We start from the raw sequence: 18,911 nt of genomic DNA, 5'->3' as shown, positions 1-18,911 counted from the left end.
AAATTCTATCCAAAAATCTCTCTTACGTTTTATTTGGCACAACAAACAACATAGAATTGCACGTTCTGTACTCCTTTCTTTACGCTCTAGAGGAGGCTTGGGAGTACCGGATATTGTGACCTATTACTATGCCACCCACCTTCGTTTTTTAATCTCCTGGTCCACCAGACGCCCTTCTAACAAATGGACTGAGATTGAAACCTTACAACTTACTCCGACCCATTTATGCTCTCTGCTTTGGGATATGTCAGCGGTGGCCATCGCTTCTCACCGACACCTTTTACTTGGACCCATGCAATTCTCCTTGTCTATCTGGAAGAGATGCAGGGCTAAATTCGCTTTGTCCTCCGAGTGCTCCCCTCTGACTAATGTTCTCTTTAATCCCTCCCTTCCAGATAGTTTGTCCTTACACCGAATGCTCCCATGGGCCTCAGCCGATCTTTTCCAACTGCGTCATCTGGTCCATCCCGTGACTCGGAAATTTAAATCATTTTCCGACATCCAAAAAAATACCCAAATACCTCCTCAGCACTTCTATGTTTATTTGCAGATACGCCATTTTTTCTCCACCCTGTCACCCTCATTGACTCTGCAGAAGCCTACACCCTTTGAGCGCCTGTGTATTCAGGGCCCACATCAAAAGGGCACAGTCTCCAATACATATAAGCTCCTGCTAGATGTCCCTCCCTTAACTATTGATACCCATCGCTATATGCGTAAGTGGTCCCAATTTCTCCGCTTTGACATTGACTTGTTGCAGTGGAAGAAAATATGGGAGAACGCATCCAAATCCTCTATGTGTGTAGTTTATAAGGAAAATGCTTACAAAATCATAATGTTGTGGTATCGAACCCCTGATGTGCTCCATTCTTGTAACTTGAGTGCTTCTCCTGCTTGCTGGCGCTGCGGGAGGGAAACCGGCTCCCTTTTTCACATTTTTTGGGATTGTAGGCTTATCACTCCCTTTTGGGAAGAGGTTTTGGCCTTATTACAACTGGTATTACATTCCTCTCTCCCTTTTGAGCCTCTTTATTTTTTATTGGGCCTGCCCTTTCCAGGTCTCTCTAGACCATCGAGGAGACTCTCTGTGCATATTTTGACGGCGGCCAGGAGAAGCATTCCAATGAGCTGGCTCTCCCCTACACCTCCCTCAATGTTGACATTATTTAAGATTATTGCAGATATTAGGAAAATGGAATATCTTACCGCTTCACATGCCGATTCTATAATCTTATTTGAAGCTGTGTGGAACCCGTGGGATGTTTACACCTCTGGTCAACCTGCTTGACTTGTGCGGACTTGATCATCCTTCCAATGTTGCCCTATTGTCATTGCATACTGTTATTTTTCTACCCATGTTACTAGCATCGATGATCCCTTTGTTTTTCTTTCTCTCTATTTCTTTTTAAAATGTCATGTATGTATATACATGTGGAAAATTTAATAAAATGTTATTCATAAAATGTTTTGTAAGGTAGAGACAGACTGAGGCTCAGTTGCGGTAACTGGTCAAATTGGTTTATGCATGGGGGAAAGAGGTCCCCCCAGAAGGTAGTTTCATATGGGACTGTGCAACCTAATCAAAAGGACTTTACTGAAAAACAATTTTACTTGGCACAATTAGTACACAGAAGCTGAGCAAACCACCGCCATAACTTCACCAAATTAAAATGACAACGTTGTCTGGTCACCCAAGCAGCTGCTCATACAACCACACACATGGGAGGCAATAAATGATTAAGATAAGATGTGAGGAATCACATGGGATGAATTCCTATATATCTGATATCAGAAGTTAGATAATTATCATAAAAGGATGCCCCATATGATGAAGATTGCAGTCAGATTGAGGACCAGCTGTCTGAGAAGCATATAGATTAAATTCACAGTTGGTGCCTAAATAAGTAATAACATGACAGAATATACAGTATGACTTGCTATGCGGCAGTAATCCGGGTAAAGATTTCCCATAAAATAAAGTGACTTTAAGCCATGTATAGTGGCTCCGTCTGCTTCATAAGCTCACACATATTGTAATATTGTAACACATATTGTTCATCAACAGCCATATATACATATAATTGTCAGCTGCTCACCATCCCTTATGACATAGAGAGCTTTCCATTCCAGCAAGTCAGGAGTAATATGGGGACAGTACCGCTAGATGGTGTTGGGATGCATTCCTTATATGCTATACAGCGCCGGCGGCATTGGAAATCCTGTCCTGTCCACTGTAAATATATTACTGGAGACGGTGGATGCCCATGAGTGTAATGGAGGTTGGATGAGACAGCTGCTATGCGCGGTGTTGCATGGCATGGACGTTGCACATCAAGTCCCATCAAAATCTTACTCCAGTCATTAGCAAATCACCAGGAAACCGCCTGGCAAAGTCACACCATACGTTGAGCGACTTTCAGGTCACAGTAGTGTGAACCGAGCCTAAAAGTCACAAGAATTGCTCCATTAAGTTTTCCAACATTGGGGTAAATACATATTTTCAAATATAACAATAAATCCATTCTGAAAAATATTAATATTAAATAGAATGATCTGAGTCAAGAATGGATCTCATATGTGACAGGGAATGTTTATTTCTCGGCAGCTGACCTGCAAACATACATTTCTTGCACTGCTTTTTTTCTACTTTATTTTTAAAAGGAGGTTTGTGTATTACAAAATATTTTTAATGACAGCCATGTAATATTAAGGCACCAGTCACACTGTGATTCTGTCTGCGATTTGAAAATGCACCGCAAAAGGGTGAAAACGCGCGATCGCATGTTCAGGTGGCATTAATTTCAATGATACCTGAAAATCAGGGCATTTTTGCCATGATCGCAGCTAATTTTTGCCACGATCGCAGCTCTTTTTTCCATGCAGCAAACACGCTGCAGTCACACAAACAAAATCGCTGGACCACACGATGCCCAACAAAGGTTCTTTTATGAGTGTCATGCATCCCACAATTTGCTTTGTGCAGCCGCGGCGCATTCTCCAGGTTTTCACACTTTCACAGTGCATTTTCAAATCACAGGCAGAATCATGGTGATTGTGCCTGCGATTTGAAACGCCTTAGTGTAAATGGAGCCTAAAAGACACTTGTGCATTTGTATCTTCTTAGGGCAGTTTCATACGGAAAAACCACAGCGTACTCACAGTTTTTGTGCGGATTACCTACACTTTCCCATAGACTTTCTATTAGATCAGGCAATTTTGGTGTGTTTACAAGCATATCCAGTGCTCACAAATGATGGAATAAATTATAAATAGTGTACAAATCCACAGTTAATGGTTATATAATGACAACAATTATAAAAATTATACACTGAATATGACCAGAACAATGGTGTGACAGGATTGTCAAACAGTCAGTTCCTCCAAGTGGTATTCAGAGTGAGGAAGAAATGGACAATAGGGACTGAAACACAAACAATGACAACTAGCAGGTTTTGAAAAGGATGAAATGCCTAGTCTAGCTCATTCCCTCTTCCTCCTCACTGCCAGCACCCCAACCCTCTGCCTCATACTCCTCCTCTGTCATCTGCTGCCTCTGTAGGGATAGCATGCTGCTAGCTCTGGGAAAGCAGGAAATCCTCCTCTTCCTTCTGCTGCTCTGCCTCCAGTGCTCAGTCTATTAAACCATGCAGTGAGTGCTCCAGCAGGAACACCAGAAGAATTGTGTCACCAATCCCCACCTCAGAGTCTCACTATTCTGGTCACCTATTCGAATGATGGCAGGACACCCTGAATCAGGAACCATTGACATAGTGAAATAAACCCCAGCTCCCTAGAGCCTGTCTTCCTCCTATACCCACACTGATACTCATTGAAGACCTGCTGCTGCATGGCCAACCTTGAGTTTCAGCACATGGATGTATCGCATATTAGGCAGTTGGCAGGGAGCTTGTATTTCTACTGCATTTTGTCCAGGCAAAAACTTGCTGGGTATCGCTCACTGTGTAGCTAATATCTTATGTCAACAGTTGTTAAGGTAGAGCCGGGTAATTGCCCTGACTGAGCCATCCAGAGATCCCTATAGTTGCTAATCTATAAGGATGAGTTTAGAGAATGTTTAGGACATTCAGCATGGAGACTTTCATATGTCAGTGATTGCTAAGGAATCCCCAGCCACGGGGGCAAATAAACAGGAAAAGGAGTGGGTTACATAATTGCCTAAATATAACCACATGGCCATATTTGGCCAATGATGTCACCACTATCCTAGCTGTCAATGGTTGTTAAGGAACAACCCAGATGAGCTCAGATGAGCTGGGCCAGCATAGATAATAATTTGCTAATCAAAGAAGAGAAGAGAACTATGATATGCATGCATGGAGGGAGGAAACTGTGCTAGGGAATTATTTATTATTTATTTCAGGTACTTATATAGCGCCATCAATTTACGCAGCGCTTTACATATATATTACATTCACATCAGTCCCTAACCCTCAAGGGGTGTACAATCTAAGGTCCCTAACTCCCATTCCTACATACACATACTAGGGTCAATTTACACAGGAGCCACTTCACCTACCAGCATGTCTTTGGAGTGTGGGAGGAGGAAACCGGAGTACCCGGGAATCATTTCTTGAATATGTAAAATTTGCTAGAAAGTTTAAAAATATACTGAAAGTGAATAAAAATGTTTATTTTGAAAAGGTTTGGTGTTTAAATGATCTGCTTTTTTTGTCTAACAAGTTATTAAAGATATAAACTTGTGGGATGTCTTAGATCCTTTCATCAAGTTTCTCACAAATACACAAATGTATAAGGCCTGATGAAGGGATCTAAGGCATCCTGAAAGCTTTCTGTATTAGTTGACAGGATCTCTTTATGCAACCTTTTCAACATCTTTTGGGCTACAGAGTAAATCATTTAACCACATCCCTTAAAGTGTTACTAAACCCAGGACCCTGCATCCACTATATCTGGTCTCCTACAATACACGAAACATGGAAATTCAGTTATGTTAGTAAATATAAACTTCTCAATACCTTTTCTTATCAGCAGTTAGAGAAGTCTTGTAACTTCTATGACTGTCTGGCTGAGCACTGGTTAACCTTGTAAGAATAATTTTCATTCTCCTATGAATGTCCTATGAGGCAGCATAACCCCTGACCCTCTGTTAGACAATGCTAATTAGCCCTGTGCTGATCACATGCACTCTTAAAAAAAAAAAGACTCTCTAGCAATACACACCAATCTGAGCATGTGCAGAGTGTCTCTAAGGGCTCTGTAATATCAGTAGATGGATTGGGGACTGTGGAAGAAGGGGAGGATCAGAAAAGACAGGATCAAACAGCCCCTTAGGTTCCACAGTGAGTATAACAAGCATGCTTTACAGCATATACAGACTGATTTTACTGTTGTGTGTTTAGTATCACTTTAATAACCTTGCAGAGGAGTGCCAATGCTTCAATCCTGACTAACAATATGTTGTCTTTCACAGCCAATATGACAATTTCTCAGCCTACATCATTTTTTATGAACATAAAAACACGTGCAATCTCTCTCATTGTTCAGTGTGTTCCAGTAATGCAGGTTTATATGGATTTGGATCCTTCTTATAAACATCAGACTAGTGGTAAGATATTCTTACACTGTAAACTGATATTTCACTCTTGGCTTGGTACAGGTACATTAAAGCACCTGCTTGCATCTTACACATCTCTAAAAATCCAAGAATGAGGTTTCCCTATGTTAGTCTCCACACCATCCTACAAAACCATAGTAAAGTCATCATTTTCTCACTGCTGAACTCCTTTACCTTGTTAACCCATTGGCGATGGCGCCTCCCGGCCCTTTAAGGGTTTCAGAAGCCGGGAGGCGGGGCGGGGTTTTAGGGACATGTGACTGCCATGAGTCGCCGTCACGGCGGTCACATGATCGGGAAAGGTCCTGATCGAAAGAGGGGATCGGGACCTTTCTGTGAGTGCTGGACATGTGTGCTGGGAGAGCGCAGGGCGCATGCTCTCAGCACATATGTTTTTCTTAATTGCACACAAATGTGTGCCTTTCGGCGTCTAGGCTCAGACGCCGGGAGGCCGCACATTTGTGTGCGGCCGGTGTGAAGAGGTTAAAGCACCTCCGTGTAAGCCTGTGTGTCCATGTACAACAAATTTAAAAGACCATGCATAGGTCCTAAGTAGGGATGCATCTATGCCCTTTTTTTAATCGGTGAGTATGAGTACTGATACTTTTGGCCAAGTACTCACCCATACAGAGTACTGATACTTTGTGGTGCGATTCGGGTCCACACAAAATAAATTGGTGGAAATCACACTGCAAAAAATGGCATGTGATTTGAACAGGAATGTGGTGCCATTCCTGTCCAAAGCACATGCACTTTCTCCATTGCTCCTGTGTGAACCCAGGCTTGTCACAGGCTTTCTCTTCTCTCCTTGCAGGGATGACAGTACGAGCTAGATGACTTCTGATTGGGCAACACCATGACCTTGCTGACCAATCAGAAGCCATCTATATGGCTGTGGGGATTTCAAATCCCCACACCTGTGAAGCGGCTTTTAGTTGTATGACAACATGGGATTGGTGCAGGAAGGTTTTCTGCACCATTCCTGTGTGAACTCAGGCTAAGACAATTCATTTTGCATCGACGCAAATCACACCACAAAGTATTGGTTTTGGGTATCAGGAGCATTTTTATGAGTGCGAGTTCTCGTTAAATACTCAGTATCAACACCAATACTGATACCGGTATTGGTAACAGTGCATCCCTAGTCCAAAGTATAACTATTATTTGAATATCTTATTATTTTTATGTTAACATATAGGCACATAGAAAGTCCCACCTCTTTCTCACCCCCCCTCCCTTTTTTCTATTTGTTTCCATTGGCTTCTTCTAGCTGGGCGAGCTTTTTTTGCAGCTTTTTCTTATATAGAAAGACCCTTCCCTAGTACATTGTAGTTAAGCATTATTTAGCACCATGAAAACATCCAGACTTCTCTGATATCATTATACATTAAAGGTCTGTGCGGAAACTACAACAAAATCCAAAGTGATGATTTTAAAGCTCTAAGTGGAGTCATTGAAAGTACGGCTGCAGGCTTTGTTAATACCTGGAAGACTTTAGCCAACTGTCCAAATATCAAGAACAGCTATGAAGACCCATGTTCACTCAGCATTGAGAAGGGTATGTCTTTTATGAAAGGTGAACTAAACATAGCATTGTAAACATGTTGTAAATCATGCTTTTCTCTTGTGATATCAAATACATTTGCGTTGTTCTGCAGAAAGATATGCAATGCATTGGTGTGGTCTTCTTACATCTGAAACTGGTCCCTTCACCGAGTGCCACAGCTTGGAAAGCCCTCTTATTTATCATGCGGTAATGTCCCTATCATTTTTTCTATTAAGCCTTTGTACAAGAATGTTAAACATGCAGTCAGCTGGGGAAATTTCCTACAAGTGAGACAACATAGGAATGTGTAAAGTAAAGGAACCCATAGACATAAGATGTTTGATGCCTGATCTTAGAATTCTAGAAATTCTCAATCTCTGGGTGTCCATGGACTTTAGCAGACAATGTCAGATGATTGAAAAGTGAATAAACAGGATAATTGGCTGTATTCAATATTTATAGCAAACCATTTCCTTTCGATAAACCAACAGGGGAAGATTTACTAAAACTGGAGCACTCAGAATCTGGTGCAGCTGTGCATGGTAGCCAATCAACTTCAAAAGTAGGCCATACATGGGTTGAATTCTGAACAATTTTTCTATATCAAAAATAGAAAACATTGTTCTTCTGTAATCCGATGGTGCCACCAATGATTTCATGAATTTTTTGGCATGCCCGATAAACGAAATGAGGAGGAACCATGAAAATCGGCCGATGCCATTGCCCACTAACAGAGCGAAAATCGGCCGATTGTTCTTAGGTCTGATTTTCAAATGAAAAATCGTTCGAAAATCAACCCATGTATGGCCTGCCTAACTTCAGATTATTCAATTAAAGTGATAATACAGGTAATATTTTTTTGTAATAATAAAAATATTATACTTACCCAGGGCTTTTCTTCTCAGAAAATACACTATATTGTCAAAAGTATTGGGGCACCCCTCCAAATCATTGGATTCAGGTGTTCCAATCACCTCCATGGCCACAGTTGTATAAAATCAAGCAACTAGACATGCAGACTGCTTCTACAAACATTTAGAAAGAATGGGTCGCTCTCAGGAGCTCAGTGAATTCAAGCGTGGTACCGTGGTAGGTTGTCAACTGTGCAATAAGTCCATCCATGAAATTTCCTTGCAACTAACTATATTCCAAGCTCAACTGTTAGTGGCATTATAACAAAGTGGAAACAACTGGGGACAACAGCAACTCAGCCACCAAGTGGTAGGCCACGTAAAATGACAGAGCGGGTCAGCACATGCTGAAGTGCGCAGTGCGCAGAAGTCGCCATCTGTCTGCGAGTCAATAGCTATAGACCTCCAAGCTTCATGTGCTCTTCAAATTAGCACAACAACAGTGCATAGAGAGCTTCATGGAATGGGTTTCCATGGCCGAGCAGCTGCATCCAAGCCTTACATCACCAAGTGCAATGCAAAACATCGAATGCAGTGGTGTAGACCCTAGAGCAGTGGAGATGTGTTCTCTGGAGTGACGAATCATGCTTCTCTGTCTGGCAATTCAATGGACATGTCTGGGTTTATGGTGTGGAGTTGTTTTTCAGGGGTTGGGCTTGGCCCCTTAATTCCAGTGAAGGGAACACTTAAGGCATCAGCATACCAAGGCATTTTGGACAATTTCATGCTCCTAACTTTTTGGGAACAGCTTGGGGAAGGCCCCTTCCTGTTCCAACATGACTACACACCAATGCACAAAGCAAGATCCATAAAGACATGGATGAGTGAGTTTTCGATGAATTAACTTGACTGGTCTGCATAGAGTCCTGTCCTCAACCTGATAGAACACCTTTGGGATGAATTAGAGTGGAGCCTGGAGTGACCTCACAAATGCGCTTCTGGAAGAATGGTCAAACATTGCCATAGACACACTCCTAAACCTTGTGGACAGCCTTCCCAGAAGAGTTGAAGCTGTTATAGCTACAAAGGGTGGGCCAACTCACTATAGAACCCTATGGACTAAGACTGGGATGCCATTAAAGTTCATGTGCGTGTAAAGGCAGGCATCCCTATACTTTTGGCAATATGGTGTAAGTGAAGGAACTCAACCATGACCCCCGCCCCACACACTCACTCACACACACTGCATAAAATAGTGGGTGGGGTCAAATTGGCTAACAGTGGGAGGGTCTTAAAGGCGCATTAAATAGCAGGAGTGCTTCACATACCGTTGTACATTACTTTAGAGGTGCACGATGTACAGAATTTGGGGGTGCGCTATGTACACGACCTCTGCATGCAACACCTCCTTCTCTTCCCCCATCTCCCCCCCTTAAAAGCTTTACCATTTTCCACATGTCTTACTTTTGTTGCTATATTAAGCTAAAGCATCCAGCCAGCTCTAGTACCTCCCCGAACATTTTATGTGACTCTTCTTCCCTCACTTTTCAGGGAGATCATTCAGTGGGGGTGTCGATATCTGCACTGCATCCTGGACACTTGCATCTCCCTTGTCCTCATCCTGCACTCAGTGGGAGCCACTCAAGACATCAGTTGGGAGACAGGCTGTCACTTGTAAACACAGAAGCCAGACTTCTGTGTTTACAAGTGATAGTGGTGAGCAGGGAGCAGAGGGCTTGAACCAAAGGTGGTGAAACTGAGTTCTTCCAAGTTCCAGCTGAAAAAAAAACCCCTGGTACTTACCTGCTCTGTATAATGGTTTTGCATAGAGCTGCCTTGATCCTCCTCCTCTCAGATCCCCTCATTGGTGTTCCTGGCCCCTCCCTCCTTCCAAATGCCCCCAGAGCAAGCAGGCTCACTCGTGCACATGCTGGATCACAGTGGGGCTCAGGTATGTATTGGGGGGGATGCATGAAGGTAAAAAACGTTGAGCCTTTATAATCACTTTAGGCTTTGAAGAAAACCTGGAAGCTGATTGGTTTCTGTGCAGAGCTGCACCAGATATTGCACTATCCAATATTAGTATCAGGGGCGGACTGACCATTTGGAAACTCGTGCACTGCCCGAGGGCCCGGGGTCAGTAGGGGGCCCCATGAGATGCCCCTGGTACCTTTTTCATAGGCTTTTTTGAGTTTGGGCAAGGACACAGGGGCCCCATGATCCCCTATTGCCCGGGGGCCCCATGAGTTGTCAGTCTGCCCCTGATTGGTATGTAACCCCCCACTTTCCCCCAGCAGACACAGTCAGAAGTTTCAAGGGGATGTGCTTTTGCCTTGCATCTTAAATTGCTGTGATGACAACAGTGACCCATAGTGCATGCACCTAGCTGCAAATTCATTTCAAACATAAAGCAAATGCACTTGACAATGTAAGCACTTTCTTGGATACTGATCTCTAATAGAAAGTGATTTTTTTCACATCACTTACTCTAAACAGTAGTAACTAGATAGCAGAGGAATGAGAGAGGAGAGAGAAATCACACTAGGTGCTTTAGGTAGAGGCAAGCACTTCTTATAGAAGGACATGCTTTGTTCGTTTTTCATTTCAGAGTTTTACAACCACTTTAACTGCTTGCCCGCTGCCCTACAGTAGAAATATTGCAGCAGGGCTGCGCAAAACCACATATATTTACGTGATTTACATTTCTGGGTAGGGGGTGGCTAGGCATGTCAGTCACCGTGTCCCGGCCGGAGATTCCCCGCCGGTACCCATTGATCGCCATGCAAGCTAACAAGGGAGAGAAACAACACAGGGCTCTCTCCTGCCAGCAAGGACTCCCTACTGAAACAGCACACATAGTAAAAAGCACACAGTTAACCCTTTGATTGCCCAAAAGTTAACCCCTTCCTGCCCGGTGTCATTAGTACAGTGTCAGTGCTTTTTATTAGCACCGATCACTGTATTAGTATCACTGGGGATGTCAGTGGCAGTTAGTTCCCACCCAGTGTCAGGATGCCTGCCGTGGTCCCGCAGTCCCGCTATATGTCACTGATCACCGTCATTACTAGTATAAAAAAAAAATTAAATTCCATTATACGTACCGCTATTTGTAGATGCTATAAATTTCACGTAAACCAATTAATTTACACGTATTTTTTTTTTAGCAAAGACATGTAGCAGAATACATTTTGCCCAAAATTTATTACAAAATTTGTTTTTTTTTTATTTGATATGTTTTATAGCAAAAAGTCAAAAATATTTTTTATTTTCAAAATTGTCATTCTTTTTTTTGTTTATAGCGCAAAAAGTAAAAAATTCAGAGGTGATCAAATACCACCAACAGAAAGCTCTATTTGTGGGAAAAAAAGGACATAAATTTCATTTATGTACAGCATTGCATGACTGTGCAATTGTCAGTTAAAATAACACAATGCTGTAACGCACAAAAATGGCCTGGTCAGGAAGGCAGTAAATCCTTTTGGAGGGCAAGTGGTGGACATAGAGCACCACCTTGTGTACATTTAATGGTTTAGCTAGATCTGTTGATTTTTATATAGTCCTCAGTTGTTTTTACATTTCTTGTTTCATTTCATTTTATTTTTTGTGCCATTTGTTTATTAGGTTGACCTGCTAACCAATAATGACAGAATGAAATGTTATTGTTTCTTTCTATATTTATCATTTTATATTACTGTCTTTTTTAAATATCAACTTATTCTATAAACTGCTTTGTCTGCAAGTTTTGTTGCTTACTACCTAAAGTGATTCAACCTTCAGGCCTGCCTGCTCTTGTTTTTATTTCACAATGACTTATGCTGTAAATTTGATGGTGTATCTTGTGTGTCTAGAACTGTATGTCAGATACCTGCAGCTGTACAGACAGCGAGGAGTGCATGTGCGCTGCCCTCTCATCTTACGCCTTTGCATGTACTAAGAAAGGAGTCCTTCTCACTGGCTGGAGAGACAATGTGTGCCGTAAGTATAACACTCTTATCATATTTTTAACTTTAAAGTTCTGTCATACCACATTTTTTCAAATTGATTTTTGCAGTTATAATTAACCCATTTCTAAACACAGCACTGTATTTCAGTTTTTTTTCTTCAATACCTAACAAACTTTTTTTTTTACTTTAAAGTTATTGTATGTAACTATGTAAAGGCAAATAGTTTTATATAATTATAATAAAAAAGATGTTACACTTACCTTCTCTGTGCAATGGTATTACAGAGTAGTCCCTTACCTCTTCTTCCGGGGTTCCTGTTGATGCTGTCTGCTCCTCCTTTCCTGTGGGTGCCCCCTGTGGGTGCAAGCTGTGTGCTGAGGGGCCACCCGTGCAAGTGTGTCCCCAAGCCTGAGCTGTGTGCATCTATAGACACAGCATGGTGTAGCCATGCCCGCAGATCCTTTGGCAAGCCATAGATTCATCAATTTTCTTTTCTTCCACCATGGGTAAGATAGGTTGTATGGTGTGATAGTGAATGCTGACTTTTTTGTTTAAGCAGAGGATGTATATAGGGAAGGGAGGATATGGTAAAGGGTAGAATATTTAAAAGGGAGGAGGCAATGGGTGGAAGTGGGAAGGGGAAGGAAGGAGGAGAACAAAACTAGAGGGACAATAGTGAAGAAAGAAAGGGAGGGGTGTTCAGGCCAAAAGTGTGGTCTCATATTCCTGTTATGATTTTTATGTATTGTGCAGAGGAGGTGTAATATAGCCATGATGCCCATGCAATCAGATATTTAAGTAAAAGGAGACAGGTGAGACACTGCCCTTTAGATACCCGCAGGCCAGAGTACTTGGTGTCATTCTGGATTCAACCTATTCTTCCAGCCCCAAGTCCAATCTTTAACAAACTCATGCAGACTCCACCTCCTCAACATCGGCAAAATACGCACGTTCCTAACCCCAGAAACCACTAAACAGCTCATCCACTCCCTCATCATATCACGACTCGACTACTGCAACTCCCTCCTCACTGGCCTGCCTCGCCGCTGGTTATCCCAGCTTCAGTCGATCCTGAATACGGCTGCCAGACTCATTCACCTTTCCAACCACTCCCTTTCCGCCACCCCCCTCTGCCAATCCCTCCACTGGCTTCCGATTGCGCAACGGATCAAATTCAAAATCCTAACACTGACGTACAAAGCTGTCCACCATACTGCCCCGAACTACATCACTGACCTAATATCAAAGTACCGCCCAGCATGCGCACTCCGCTCCTCACAAGACCTCCTTCTCTCTAGTTCCCTGGTCTCCTCCTCCCATGCCCGCCTCCAGGACTTCTCCAGGGTGTCACCCATCCTCTGGAACTCCCTTCCCCAACCCATCAGATTATCACCTACTCTCCTCTCCTTTAGGCGCACCCTGAAAACCCATCTCTTCAGGGAAGCCTACCCCACCCCCTTTTAACTTGCCGACCTCCTCCACTCTTCCTACCACTCCATCCCCCACAGCTATCTCCTCCTGTGCCACCACCCCCTCCCTCCTAGATTGTAAGCTCGAAAGAGCAGGGCCCTCAATCCCCTCATGTTTTGCATTGTATTGGTATTGTTCTGTCCCCCTTTGTAATGTACAGCGTTGAGCGAACTATTGGCGCTTTATAAATACTGTATAATAATAATAATAATAATAATAATTTTGTACTTATTATTTTATCTGCCATTATAGCTTAAATAGTATAGCAGGAGCTGGGCACATGAAACTATACTCATTTCTCAGGCTACATCTAAAAGAGATAGGGTCTATTCTGTTTAAAAGGATTGCCTTACATCTCTTCTATTTTTGATGTCACCGTGGGTTTTGGATCTATGTACTATAAATAACCACATCCACACTTGGGAATCAGAGATCCAAACTGAGTTCAATATACTGATAAATATCCAAATGGTTTTATTGCTTACCAGGTAGATGCATTAGCTTGATGTACCCAACACTGTTAACTATTGCAATGCTTATATGTCTCAGAGTATTATAAAAAGACTTTCAGTATAGGCGCTACCTTAAAGTATTTGTAAAGCTTAACATTATTGTTTACTTTTTGCTAGAAGGGGAAATAGTTAAAACCCCTGTTGGGTTTTAATTTCATGTTTTTGTGGTTTTTGGGGAAATGGGAGATTTTCCTTCACTACCTGATTTGAAATACAACATGAAGTCAAGGGAAAGGAAGTCTCAGGTTCAAGTGACAACTCACAATTTTGGATTTTCTCTCCCTTTTAGCCCCGCTGACAATGGTCATGAGGAAAAATAGAAAGAATTATATTTTCCAGCAGGGGCACAAAGAGCACTTTATGCAGAAGAAAAAAATGGCCTTAGATACTCTTTAATGCCGTACTACCGAAATAATGCCTCTTCCTAAGAAATTACTTTGTCAACTAAGTCACATTTAAACTGAGGATAACCACAAGTGCCACAATTATGAACATTAAAGAATTTATATGTTCTTAGCAAGCAGTAAAATAGTTTTAAAACTGGTTATCACTGACCTCACTAGCTGCTTGTACAGTGAATTAATTTATCCTGAAATATCACAAAGAAGGTTTCAGTTGATTTCTAACAGTTTACAAACACTTGCTGCATGTTGTTATTAGAGGGCTTGCAGGCTGCAAAGATTCTGTAGAAAAGAAAATAATAGGAAAACAACTGGTTTCAGTGCTTCTGTTGTAAACTTTGAAGATGAATTTCCCTGCAAAACTTAAAGATGAGTTCCAGTTGAATAAAAAAAATAAAAGTCAGCAGCTACAAAAACTGTACCTACTGACTTTTAAAATACAGACACATACCTGTCCCTCGGTCCAGTGTTGTCCTCACCACGGCTGGTTTCACCAGCTTTCTTCTCTCCCCGGCACTGGAACCTTCAGTGTGGGCACCCAGTTTTGATAGCTTGTGACTTCACAGCCAGGGGCCCACTGCACATGTGCGAGCAGCGCTGCACTTTGTGAATGGTCCTGTAGTCTTCTGGGACCTGTCACATGTCCCAGAAGACTACAGGGAGGGAGGGGGGACAACTCCTGCTTCCGATCTCGCCAGAAGTGGGAGTGGGTACCTGTCAAATTCAAGTACCCGCTTCCCCCCTGCTCCCCAAAGATGCCAATCCTTAACGGGGGAACAGGGGACAAAGCCTTAAAGATGAGACTGAGGACTTGTTTTAAAGTGCTTTTACTGCTTATTCAGAATATGTAAATACCTTTATGTTCATAGTCTGGGTGCAGGTTCATTCTAAAAGGGTTCACCAGATCAGCAGGGTAAGCACTAAGTGCTTGGGTAGTTTGTATGTTTTGTTGTATGAATGTGTTTTTATGTGCTGGTTTGTGCTCACTTGCTGCTCATCCAATGTTGCCATCCCCTGGGCCCGGGTGCCCCCCCACTGTCATTTGACCATTCACCATGATGTCTGGTAGGAGTGAACACAATACCGCTGTCTCCTGGAATGTCCAGGGGCTCAATTCAAAATTTAAAAGGGCTCTGCTGTTCCAATACTTCCTATGCCCTGCATATCTTATTGTTACAGGAGATGCATTTGGTGGGCAACAAGCTGATGGCCCTGAAGAAACCTTGGGTTCAGAGGGCCTTTCACGCCTCGTACTCCACATATGGTAGAGGTGTTTCAATTCCGATAAGTAAGACACTCTACGGTGTCATTGAAGCAGTCTATATCTTCTAGATTGTAAGCTCGAAAGAGCAGGGCCCTCGATCCCCTCATGTTTTGCATTGTATTGGTATTGTTCTGTCACATGTTCTGTCCCCCTTTGTAATGTACAGCACTGAGTGAACTATCGGCGCTTTATGAATACTGTATAATAATAATATGGACCCTCAAGGTAAATATGTTATTCTAGTGTTTTCAGTACGCAATGAACGCTATGCATTTGCCAGTACTTATGTCCCTCCACTGTTTCAAGTTACCTAGATCTATGGTATTATGGAGAGGATCACCCCTTACTGCCCTGCAACTTTTCTGCTTATGGGCGATTTTAATTATATTCTTGGGGCTTTGGACAGACCTACTCCACCTAAGTCTTATGCCGGGGACTTGTCTAATTGGGCCCTTGCCAACGGCCTTATGGAGGTATGGAAGTTAAAACATCCATCTACCAGAGCGTACTCCTGCTTTTCTACTTCCTATGAAACCTCCTCAAGAATTGATTTAGCCTTTGTGAATCCCTCTGTGCTAGCTGATATCTCTGAGGTGGAGTATCTCTGTAGTGGCCTGTCTGATGATAGTCCCATGGCGATTACATTTAAAATTGGTACTAGCCGTAATGGCTCCCTATAGTGCCTTGGCACTCACTGGATTTTGCATCCTGAAAACTCTGAATGTACTCCCTCAGCATTACAGAAAGAGTGGGACGTCAATGCAGGGTCTTCCTCTCCAGAAACGGCATGGGATGCCTTTTTTTGGTTGACATTATATTTTTGCCATAAAAGCAGTTAAGGCGCTTCAGAAAGCCACCATGACCTCCCTCCACACTCAATTGTTGATTGATCTACTCAATATGGGGTTGACCTTCTGACTCTAATTTTGACTTGCTTATGTCTGCCAAGTGTGAACTACACCTACACCTTACAAAGGCTACAAGGCTGGAAATGTACACCTCCAAACAAAATTTTTTTGAACAAAGTGACAAGAATGGTAGGTTAATGGCCATATTATCCCAGCATGATGCCCCCTTACTGTGGTCTCTGAGCTTACCTCTCCCACTGGCAGGGGCGGACTGACCATTTGGAAACTTGGGCACTGCCCGAGGGCCTGGGATCAGCAGGGGGGCCCCATGAGATGCCCCTGGTACCTTTTTCATAGGCTTTTTTGAGTTTGGGCAAGGACACAGGGGCCCCATGATCCCCTATTGCCCGGGGGCCCCTTGAGTTGTCAGTCCGCCCCTGGGCGAGACTATTACCGATGTAGAGGGCATTCTCAAGGAATTTCATGATTCAAAACCTTTACACGTCCTCTTTAGCTTCAGCAGATCTCTCATCTGTTCTGGATCCCGTTGTCCTGGGTTGGCTTTCAGATGATGAAAGATCCCACCTGGTACACAGCATTACCTCGGAGGAGGTTCTATCTGTGATTCAGTCTTTTTCTTCTGGTAAGGCACCTGGCTTAGATGGCCTGCCCATATAATTTTATAAGGAACATGGCAAAATGCTTGCCCCCCTTCTGGCTTCTCTATACACGCACTGTCTCCATATGGGCACTCTCCCTCATTCCATTACGGACACACATGTGGTTCTTATATACAAACCTCCTAAGGATCCCAAATCCTGTTGCTCCTATAGGCTGATAGCGCTCCTTAATAATGACTAACAAAACTTCTGATTAGCAATCTTAATACCCTCTTACCCTTCAGACCAAACTGGGTTCATGGCACACCGACATTAAATTACGTAGACTGTTCACAAACCTTCATGTCCAGCATATTAATCAGGGTTCTAGAGTGATTGGCTCGCTAGGTATCCAAAAGGCATTTGACACCATGAAGTGGCCCTATTTATGGGAGATTCTTAAAAGGATGGGATTCTCTTTGGTTTTCATTAAAGAGCTAAAGACAATATACCGCTCCCCAACTGCTGCCATTCGTTTGGGAGGTCTCCTTTCTCCTATATTGCTCTGTCCAGGGGTATCAGACAGATCTGCCCTCTCTCTCTAGCACTTTTTGCTATTAACATGGAGCCACTGGCAGAGGCACTTCAAGTGTCCCTGGTTATTAAAGTCTGAGGCTGGTGTGGCTGGAGGAGAGGGTCGCCCTATATGCTGATGGCCGTTTGTTGTTTCTGAATGATGGTGGTCCCTCTCTGCAGGGCGCCCTGCATGTCTTGAACTCTTTCTCGCTTTTACTGGGACTCAGAGTGAACTGGTTCAAATCCCTACTTTTTGCCATTGACCCCAGGGCCAGATTGCACTCTCAGATCTGCAACTGCAATGGGTGAAGGAGTGCAAATACCTTGGGGTTGATGGTTTCCAGGGAGGAGAATGACTACATACCCTTGAACTTGGCTCCAGTGGTCCACCTGTTAAGGCTAAACTGAAAGCATGGGAGAATCTCCCCTTGTCTCTCCTCAGCCACATTAACCTTATTAAAATTAAAATCCTTCCTAAATTTAATTACTTATTTTGTAACTCCCCCCAGTGGATTCCCAAGTCTTTTTTCACTCATCTAAATTAGGTATTTTTCTCCTTCCTTTGGCGTCTTTGACCCCCAAGGTATAAATTATCTACTCTAATGTGCCCTACCTCCCAAGGAGGCCTGGCCCTTCCAGATTGTCACAAATATTTTCATGCCTCCCAACTGGTCTCTGCCTTATGGTGGTTGACACCTGATATGTTTAACTCTACCACAAGTTTGGAAGCTACAGTAGTGTGCTATGTGGAGGCCCTCCAATATTTATTGTTTCAAGGCTCTACAGCTCCTTATGATCTGAATCCTTCCATGCTTACTACCCTTAGGGCCTGGAAAGTTGGCCTCACCTTTAAAAGTTTTCCTACCTCTGCCATATCCCCAAATACCCCTTTATGGAATAACCCCTCTTTGCCACATTTTTACCAGCTTCCTGATCCCATAGTATGGACCAAGCAAAACTGTAGTAGATGTGGTCTCAAATTTATCTCTACACCCCTTAGATTATTTTTTGTCTCATCATAATGCCCCCCCTTCTTACACTTTTAGGTACTGGAAATTGTCCCATGCTTTCAAGAGCCAATTCCCTACTGCTACACTCCAGCTGCAAAGCTCAGAATTGGAGTGAATATTACGCCATGATTATGCAGAAAAACCTACCTCAATCCTATATACTCACCTTTTCTGAGTGTCCTCCCCTGACTTGTCATTGCTCCATCAATGTTGGGCCCGCGATGTTCCTGGGTTGGACTCTGATGATTGGGATGATGTATGGGAATGTTCCTTTAAAATACTGGTGTCCTTGAG

General features: G+C 42.9%; 1 protein-coding gene across 1 annotated transcript in view; it reads left to right on the top strand.

The window, feature by feature from the left end:
• The window catches only part of LOC149445619 (mucin-2-like), a 124,678-nt gene that overhangs the window by 49,307 nt on the left and 56,460 nt on the right, over positions 1–18,911 (top strand). The window contains 4 exon segments of the mRNA XM_089653505.1: positions 5,453–5,587; positions 6,990–7,154; positions 7,255–7,349; positions 11,842–11,968. Coding sequence (XP_089509631.1) covers positions 5,453–5,587; positions 6,990–7,154; positions 7,255–7,349; positions 11,842–11,968 — 522 coding nt within the window.

This window comes from Staurois parvus, unplaced genomic scaffold (assembly GCF_062004578.1).
Source record: "Staurois parvus isolate SC_StPar_1 unplaced genomic scaffold, SC_StPar_1.0 ptg000715l, whole genome shotgun sequence".
NCBI classification, from domain to species: Eukaryota; Metazoa; Chordata; class Amphibia; order Anura; family Ranidae; genus Staurois; species Staurois parvus.
The sequence above is the reverse complement of the archived record's forward strand: the minus strand, read 5'-3'. Positions and strand labels throughout refer to the sequence as shown.